Below are 10,312 nucleotides of genomic sequence, written 5' to 3'. Positions count from 1 at the left end.
GACCCCTGAATGACCTTCAAAATGACCTTCCAAGGATTTTTCAAGGTCAGTACCATACTTCCCCCGTGTAACCCTAAACTTTTTATACGAAACATTTTTCTCTATCCCTACTAGTTTTCGAGATATTTGACTGGATCACTTCAGATGGTCCACCCTGTATATACAGGATGTCTCAGTAACTCCGTTTCAAGGCAATATCTCCGTTACCGTTAATGATACGCGAAAATGCCTAAGAAAGAAATTGTTTGGTTCGAAGGGACACACATTATGGGAATTATTTCTTTCTCAAAGTCATATTTTGAGAGCCTTTAAGGTCATCGATATTTTTTTAAATAGGACTACATATTTTTATCATTACAGCATAATAGTTGAGGTTAAGACGAATCCTATGGCCTATATAATACCATGACCTTCACGTGACCTTGAGTATGAAAAATAAAAAATTTTGAGGAATGGGTGCGAATAATGAAATAAGTACAACTGAAAGTTTGGCATAGAAAAATTTATTGTAATAAGTGTTCAAAATTGTTTCCATGGACTCCTAAACATTTGTTAATTCAAGTATTAAACGAACGTCGCACATCTGCGAACATTTGGGGTGTTACAGCAGCACAAGTTTGTCGGATTCTTTCTTTCATGTCGTCACGTGTCGTAGGCTTTGTCGAAAAAACTTACTCTTTGATAAAGCCCCATAGAAAGAAATCTAGGGGATTAATATCAGGAGAACGTGGCGGCGAAGAAGTCAGACTTCCTCTTCCTATCCATTTATTTGGATATATAATATTTAATACATTGCGAGAAGAACGAGCGTAATGTAGCGGTGCATCGTCTTGTTGAAACCACATAACCAGACGTAAGGATAGAGGAACATTTTCTAATAAAACGGAAGTGTATTAAGCAAGAAATTTGTGTATTGCTGTTAACAATGGTGTCAAAAAATATGGTTCAATTAGATAGTGACCCATAATACCACACCATACATTCAACGACCAACGGTGTTAAAATTGCACAGTTTGCATCCACCTAGAATTTACTGGCAATACGTACTCAAATTAATTGCTTAACACATTTCCGTCACTATTAGAAAATGTTCCCCTATACTTACGTCTGGTTATGTGGTTTCAACAAGACGGTGCACTGCCACATTACGTTCGTTCTTCTCGCAATGCATTAAATGTTTTATCTCCAAATAAATGGATAGGAAGAGGAAGTCTGACTTCTTCGCCGCCACGTTCTCCTGATATTAATCCCCTAGATTTCTTTCTATGGGGCTTTATCAAAGAGTAAGTTTTTTCGACAAAGCCTACGACACGTGACGACATGAAAGAAGAATACAAACTTGTGCTGCTATAACACCCCAAATGTTCGCAGATGTGCGACGTTCGTTTAATACTTGAATTAACAAATGTTTAGGAGTCCATGGAAACAATTTTGAACACTTATTACAATAAATTTTTCTATGCCAAACTTTCAGTTGTACTTATTTCATTATTCGCACCCATTCCTCAAAATTTCTGAATTTTTCATACTCAAGGTCACGTGAAGGTCATGGTATTATAGGCCATTGGATTCGTCTTGACCTCAGCTATTATGCTACAATGATAAAAATATGTAGCCCTGTATTATAGGCCATTGGATTCGTCTTGACCTCAGCTATTATGCTACAATGATAAAAATATGTAGTCCTATTTAAAAAAATATCGATGGCCTAAAAGGCTCTCAAAATATAACCTTGAGAAAGAAATAATTCCCACCATAATATGTGTCTCTTCGAACCAAACAATTTCTTTCTTAGGCATTTTCGTTAATTATCATTAACGGTAACGGAGATATTGCCTTGTAACAGAGTTACTGGGACATCCTGTATATATGTATATATATGTATATATACCTATATATTAGAGAAAACGTCTACTGGCATTTTACCCCAACAAAAGTAGTAGCATATTGTCCCAAGACGTTATTTCATCTTATGATGAGCCTGTACAGTACGACTGTTAAGAAAATGAATCAACGATGTACTGAATATTTTCATTTTAACCTACTCTAATAGATTAACAAACTAATCGAGCTAAATATTGAGTAATGTTTAAATAATAACTTACATAAAGCACTATCAAAGTTATAAGAAGCACATTTTCGTATACCATGCCGTCATATTTTTACCTCATAAAAACAATACTGTTGCCAGGAAATTGTTGCTACTTATGCAATATGTTAAGCACACAATTGTACACACTGTTGTAGCACTGACGCAAGCACTGCTAATCGGTATCATTGTAAAACAAACCGTGTGGCATATTCCCCACACTGACGTGTTTTACTCGCACTTACCCTATATACCTTATAGCGATCTTTTACTTCAAAAGTGATGCAACTCCAAAAATACTATTTTTTAGTTATCATCATGAATGAGATAAAAGATAAAGATTACTCTGTCATTCATAAAAAATAAACTAATTTAATTTCACAATCCGCCAAATAGCACTTGCATCGTTCTTAACGTTTTTAAAAAGATTATAACATGTTTTACAAAAGTGATACATTTTGAATTGTGTCACCTTTGTGCATAAAAAGGAGAGACTTTTACACAAAACATTTAGAATTAAGACAATTTTGGTGATCAAAATGTGAAGAAGAAATTGTTTTATTTTGAATTCAATCATTTTGTCTGATCAAGATAAATATAATCTGTAGGTGATATTTCGAATTATGTCACTTTTGATGAATTATTTCGGATTTATCATAGTTTCGTAGGATTTCAAAATTGTCACAATTCGAAAAGGGTTTTACTTTAAGAGTTGTGAAATTAAAATGACAAAAATGATATTTGACTGTGTTTCTAAGTTAGTGTACATTTTTTGTCGATATTATTTGATTAGTTAATAATTTTAAGTTACAAAATTTAACCGAAACAAACATTTATCTTCTTTTCTAAAAAAAAATTTAATATTTTTACAATATTATATCACACGCAAAAAAACGGGCTACTTAAAATTTAGCACTAATTTTTAATATTTTCAAATAGCAATAACTCAGTGAAAAATCATCGTAGCGAGATGACTAAAAAAGTTCTTTAAAGCTTGAAATCTCTACTTTTCAGACCGGTACTTCAAAAAACGGCTTTTCCGATATTTCATGAAGTTACACAAACATAAATGAAGATGTGTCTAACCTCAAAATTTTTTACGAAATTTGAGAAGTTCCATGACTCAAATTAAAAATTATGCACAAATGCCGTTTGCAGCTTTCGAAAGACTGAATCTTTACCTTTAATTTGCTTTTTTGTTGAACTCTGTACGATTTTTTTTCACCGTTATTCAACGTTGAATTAAAAATGACTCTTTTTGTTTCAACGTTGAATAACTCGGTAAAAAAAAATCGTACAGAGCTCAACAAAATAGCAAATTAAAGGTAAAGATTCAGTCTTTCGAATGCTGCAAACGGCATTTGTGCATAATTTTTAATTTGAGTCATGGAACTTCTCAAATTTCGTAAAAAATTTTGAGGTTAGACACATCTTCATTTATGTTTGTGTAACTTCATGAAATATCGGAAAGGCCGTTTTTTGATGAAGCGGCCGAAAAAATAGAGATTTCAAACTTTAAAGAGCTTTTTTAATCATCTCGCTACGATGATTTTTCACTGAGTTATTGCTATTTGAAAATATTAAAAATTAGTGCTAAATTTTCAGTGGCCCGTTTTTTCTGCGTGTGAGTGTATATTATAGAACCATATATATGAACACAAACTATATAAAAATAAAAGCCTTAAACGGTCTAACTGGATCTTAATGCTTGTATGACTCTTATGTGAATTTATATACTACGTATGTAGTTTCCAGAAACGCGCGCCGAAATGATTTTTCGGTCTTGAAACGCTAACTCTATGAAACTACTGCAGTAATATCACAAATTAAATTGACTAGCAATTTAACAAAATTTTAATGCTTAATTGCATCTTCGAAACGATTTTAATAATGTTGAATGACATATTAAAATCTGTAAATAATTAATTTTTATTGCGAAAAGTATTACCTCGGCCGGGAGTCGAACCCGGACCTTTTGCCGAAGTCGTGCCTCGGTAGTCTTAAAGGCTTAGGACGCTCGCACGGAATGCAAGAGATCCGGGTTCGACTCCCGGCCAAGGTAATATACTTTTCGCAATAAGAATTAATTATTTACAGATTTTAATATGTCATTGAACATTATTAAAATCATTTCGAAGATGCGAATAAGTATCAAAAATTTGTTAAATTGCTAGTCAATTTAACTCGTGATATTACTGCGGTAGTTTAATAGAGTTAACGTTTCAAGACCGAAAAATTATTTCGACGCGCGTTTCTGGGGACTACACACGTAGTATATAAATTCACATTAGAATCATATACAAGCATTAAGATCCAGCTAGATCGTTTAAGGCTTTGATTTCTATAGTTTGTGTTAATTTTTTTAGTTGTGTCACTTTTAAAGTAAGAAAACGATACCTTTTTTATTTAATATTATATTGTTAAAGAGTTAATATCTTATTACTATTTTAAATTATTTCCGTATCATGACATTTTGGTTACAGTTACATCGTTGCGAAATATTTTCGTCAAGATAACCGTTTTATACAGGTTCCGAATAAATGTTTATACATATACACATGAATAAATGCTTATACATATACACGCGCGCGCGCACGCGCGTGCGTGCGCGCGTACGTGCCTGCGTGTGTGCGTGCGCGCGCGGTCCGTATTACATCGCATTCTCCTTTCCTCGACATTTCTGTTAATATTGGACATGCGCGTACTTTACAATACTACTTTCAACGTAATCAGACGACTGGATATCGTTTCTGATTCGAATCAAATATTGTCGAATATTTCTATTCCTTGCGGGCTGAATTGGGATGAGAGTACCCACTTTCATGCTCTAAAGTTATTTTTTAATCATCGTGGTGGATTTCAATTTTTCGCTGTAATTTTGCACCTCCTTTCCATTTTCCGTCCAAAGCTTAGCGGATCTATGGTACATAGATCCGCTCAATCTAAGTAGCGGTTACAATCTTTACAGCTAGACAGCTCTTGTAATGCTACGAGACATTTACGATCTAGCCATGAAGGAAAAGTGTTCCGCTATCAGCCAACAATGTGTCACACGCGAGATCACATGTATATCGCTTCTCAGATAGACATTACGCGTGTTACGTAATGAGATAATAACCAGGAAACGAGAGAGCGAGATAGAGGAGTAGGCTTGTGTAAGAGGCGCCTCAATTTTCAGAGGGATTGTCCCCTATTATGGAGAGAATCATGTATCATCCTTTAGCTCTTTCTCCCTCCCTCCCCCTCCTCTCTCTTTCTCCCTCTCTCTCTCATAAATTATACTACACATAGAAAAATATTTTATTACTTAGAAAAGTGATTACTCAATTTATATTTTTTTTTTAAGTAACAATTATCTTTAACGAAGAATACTTTCTTGATAATAATCTTAAAATATACTTGTTACAGATTAAAAGAAATTCATTATTATATTAAACTAAGAATTTCTTTTTTTAAGAATATATTATAAAATTTTGTCAAAATGGCAACTAATTAAGCAATCGAATTTGTTCTAATAATTTTGATTGAAGTGTCAAACTAATTAGAATTAGAATAAATCTTAAATAAATTTTGATGCTTATGATAAACCCTGTGTAGATTTGCAGGTGACTTTTGAAATGCATGAAACAAGTAATATTTAAAGTAGTATGTATTTTTCTGCGTATATTCGTACATACGTTATATATGACTAACAGCTTATTTACGGGTGGGTGCATACACAACCATACATTCACACACACATACATATAAAAATACAGTGGCGTAACTTCAAAATTTGGGCCCGGAGACATAACCTCTTGAAGAACCCCCCCCCCCCCCCATGCGGAAGGATTGTTTAACCGAAAAAAAAGGTTTTTTTAACCCTTTAAAGGCGTTTATACGTTTAAAAACGTTTTTTTTTACGTTTTAACACATTCTCTCCCCATTGGGCCTGTTATTGAAGAAAGTAGTTATAATATATTTTCCTAAATAATTTTATATTATACATAGACGGTTCAAACATCACAAAATAAAAATCCAATTATGTACCTATACAATATATGTATTTCTTTTAAATGTGAAATAATACAGAAAATTTACAAAAACGTAAACGAATAATTTTTACTTTAAATTAAGAAAGAAAAATCCCTGGTTACAAGAATCGATTGAAACAGATACATACTGCTTTAAATGTATCTTCTCGACTTTGCGTTAGGGAAGGACTGAATTATTTCGTCTAAATTAAGATATTTCGACCTGTGTTTTTCGATGGATATAATACTTAGATTTGACAAACGATGTTGAGACACGGTGCTTCTTAGATAATTTTTTACAATTTTTAATTTGGAAAATGTTTGCTCTGCGTGAGCAACTATCACAGGAAGAGTGAGAAACAATATACAGGCTGCACAGAGATCGGAAAAATTCATACTTAGTAGATGATTCTCTACTATTAAAAATTTTGCTAGATCTTATACCGATTTAAGTTCACCGAGTTTATTCCTAAATAAAATTTTTAACTGTATAATTTGGTTTGCGAGATTTACTGACAAATCATCTGCATATTTTTCAGTTAGTTTTAAAGCAGACTGTTCAAGCTGTTCTTCAGTTAAAATGCAAATATTTTGAAGAATAATAGGTGAAAAGAGGCTTGTAATTTCATTTAAACTTTGGAAACGTGTTTTCAATTGTGAAATCGTTATATCCATCTTTTTATAAAAAATCTGTGTCTGAAAATATTTTCTCGCATTTGATAATCTTTCTTCAGAACTTAATTCGTCTGCAAATTTCGGAACTTCTCTTCTTCATTTTTGTTCAAATATGGGCTGAATTCTCTAAGACCTTGCCATTTTTTCTGCTTTTTCTGATATTTCGTCAAAATTTTCACATTTTGCTTGTAATGTTCATAAAGCCGTTCCAAGCAAATCTGTAGCCTTGCTAAGCTCACATTTGGGTGATTGTAACAATAGAGATACTGTGTTTTTAGTGAGTCCAAAATTATAGCTTCAACGGTTAGAATTACTATTACATCAAATTTTTCAAAGTATTTTTGAAGACCAGCTATTTCATTCTTTTCGCTGCTATTGCGACCCATAAGAGCTATATATGCTAATACTTTCATTAAATCTGAATACAACAACCGCAGTGCCAACAGTAAATCATTCCGGGAAGACCAGCGTGTAGAACACAATCTCTTTAATGAAATGTTAATAGAACTTTCAGATTTTAAATATGCCCATCTTTTAATGCTATTGGCAAAAAATGCGTAAAGACTCTCAAGTTTGTCATAAAAATGATTGATTTCAGTTATATTTTTCACTGAATCATTAATAACTAAATTAAGATTGTGAGCCGCACAGTGTACGTACAAAGCAAGTGGCTGCACATTTTTAATTCGTTTCTGCAAACCATTATATACTCCACTCATGTTTGCAGCTCCATCGAATCCAAGTCCTCGTAATTTTGTATGTCTATATTGTTGTTTTTAAAATTTCTGTACACTTGCTCCTCTATTTCGGCACTAGTTTGACCCTCCAGTATTTCAAACCCTACAAAACTTTCATGTATGATTATATCTTTGGGCGCATCGTGTTTGTCATATTCTATAGAAACGTATCTATATATGTGACTTTGTTGGTCTGTTTTTGATATGTCTTGAGTAGAATCAGTCATATAAGAAAAAAATGGTGTGTTTCTGGTATCTTGTAAAATGTCCTTTTTTATTTTTTCTCTTATAGCTGAAATTATCTCGTTTTGTATTTGCGAACTCAAATATTTTATAGTGCCTTTGGGTTTGCGTAGAAGTTCTGCAAGAACCGAATCGTACTTGCTAAGAAGTGTGATGATTGCAATAAATTTTCCTTTATTTTCACTATCTTCATTTTCTCTGTGTCCTCTTAGACTAATGTCTTCCGTTGCCAAAGTTAATATTACATTTACGATTCTATGAATTACTTGCCTCCAATACGATTCATTTTGTCTGATTTGCTTTTCAGATTCTTCATTTACAGTCTTGTGTTCTATGAACTGCTTAAGAGATAAACAAGCATCTTTATGTAATTCAGAATTTTCGTGCCTCTCAATTCCACGTCCTATGTGTTTCCAGTCACAAAATCCCTCTGTCGACTACTCTTGCGCTGTTTTAAATTATTCTTTCGAAAAAGCCAACACGGTTGACAGTAACATTCATGCAAAGTCGGAGAATAGCACAACCAAGATCTTGGAATTTTTAAACCAGACTTTGTAATTTTTAAATAATAAGATGTGTGAAAACAACGGCCTTCGATATTTTTTTTAAACATACTCATTGGTTTGCATGGGCCTGATTTTATAATAAAATATTTATCCTCCGTACTCAAAGAAGTTTTCTTTTGATAATGCGCAAAATCAGTTGGATATTGTTCTTTAAGCGTATTTATTAAATTTGGATCAAACTCTGTAAATGTCTCTGTTGGTTCTTCTACGTCTGAATCGCTTTTTGTTTGTTGATTAGGTGTGTCTATAATGTAAATGTTTTATTTATAAAAAATAAAAATAGATAAAAAATATTTACATACCTAGTGTTTCAAGTGCAGGGCCAACTGTTATCTTCTATTAAATTTTCGACACATTCAGATTTAATTAAAGTGGAAGAAGAAGCAACTTCAGATTTTGAAAAGTAATTTGTTACTTTCGGTAGTTTTGATAGTTTTTCTTTTAATTCCTGGGCTTTTTTACGTTTTTGGGCCCCACTAAGTAATTTACTTATTTTGACGTGATACAATAGTTGGTATGTAATGGGAGCCCGGATATTCGTGCACTATCCCGTGTCGTGCACGGACAGTCGCTGAGTGCGAGTTGTGTGTGTGGCGATTGTCAATTCTCGCTGGCGCATAGCTGTTGAATGTAAACACACATATGCGCACGCACACAACTCGTATTCAGAGGTTCTCCGCGCGCGATATGGGATCGTGCACGACACCCAAACATCAAATCTTACAATTAGCTTACTACAATAACAGAATATCAGAAACAGAGAGATATGTAAAGTGCAACTGCAATACAAATTTGGAAATACGTAATTTTATTTTTAATTTAACTTTCAAATAATTAGTTAAATAATTATATATATTTCAAATGATAATATTAATAAACAAATAAAATTTTTGCTTTAAGTTTTATCAAATAATTTCTGATAAAATTTTAGCTTTGACTGTAAAAATGGAATATCATGTTAAGTTTTTGAGAAAACCTCTCAATCAAAATTACCAAAATAGGCGTTTTTAATATTTTTGCGTTAGTTATATCTGTCAGTATAGAGATATACTAAAAACGACTTATAGAATATCAAGGTAAATGGTTATTTAGACAACGTAATTAAAAATAAAATTAAATTTCAAAGGCCCTTGGGCCCGGGGCCGTTGCCCCCTCTGCCCTCCCTGCAGTTACGCCACTGTACAAATACACATTTACACGCAAATACTTTTAAATTTTTATTTTTATTTTACTTCAGTTCCTATCTTTTATTTTATGTATGGTCAATTCTTTACATTCTTAGTTTTAATTTGCAAAACAATCTGTGCGCTTAAGGGGATTTGTTTCAGAGTGCTCAATAAATGACGTTTCTCTCTCTCTCTCTCTCTCTCTCTCTCTCTCTCTCTCGCTTTTACTTCTTTTATTACATTCATATTGTGTTATTTCTTGCTTTCCTTTTTTATCCTTAATTTTTCTCATGTTTACGATATTTTTTAAATTCCTGTTTCCTCTATGCTATTTACGTTCAAGTTTGTCTTTCTTCTCTCTCTGTCCTTTTATATCATTTCTAAATGTTCGCCTCTTAGTGTTCCCTCTTATCCTCACTTCTTTCATTAGATCCATATCCTGTGTTATTTCTTCCTTTCTTACGTTCTGTCTGAGATGTGCGCGTTTGTTTTGGCTCAACGGGGCAACTGGACGCGTTCCGTAGCCGCTGCCGTCGAGAGAAAGTTCTACAACGAAAGCCTTTACCCTGGTAAACGTTTACGGTTGCCCTATTGCATCGTGGAATTGCCGTTCTCTTTCACTCGGTGCCAAGTACTCCGACGCGGCGCGACGGCGCGGGAAGAGCCGGCCGGTGCTGTTTCAAAGGCATTTTGCGTTTTATTATCGGCGATACCAAAGTAACGCCTCCGCAGAACATTTTCGCTCTTATGAAATGAGAGTTCAGAAAAGATCGTGAGGATGAAATCTGTTTTATCTTCTAGTAAACCTATTTACACACACTCT

General features: G+C 33.5%; 1 protein-coding gene across 1 annotated transcript; it reads right to left on the bottom strand.

Annotated features, from left to right (window-relative positions):
• Positions 1-6,839: 6,839 nt before the first annotated feature.
• Positions 6,840-7,496, bottom strand: LOC108765192 (zinc finger MYM-type protein 1-like). The gene has a single exon (XM_018513782.1). The coding sequence runs from the start codon at positions 7,494-7,496 to the stop codon at positions 6,840-6,842; it is 657 nt and encodes a 218-aa protein (XP_018369284.1).
• Between the last annotated feature and the right edge of the window lie 2,816 nt (positions 7,497-10,312).

Source organism: Trachymyrmex cornetzi, unplaced genomic scaffold, assembly GCF_001594075.2.
Source record: "Trachymyrmex cornetzi isolate Tcor2-1 unplaced genomic scaffold, Tcor1.1 scaffold474, whole genome shotgun sequence".
In the NCBI taxonomy this organism is placed as follows: domain Eukaryota; kingdom Metazoa; phylum Arthropoda; class Insecta; order Hymenoptera; family Formicidae; genus Trachymyrmex; species Trachymyrmex cornetzi.
Note: the sequence above shows the minus strand (reverse complement) of the source record. Positions and strands in the feature narration are given on the sequence as shown.

Coding starts and splice junctions, on each gene's coding strand:
- LOC108765192 (XM_018513782.1), bottom strand. CDS start 7,496: ATGAGTGGAGTATATAATGGTTTGCAGAAACGAATTAAAAATGTGCAG.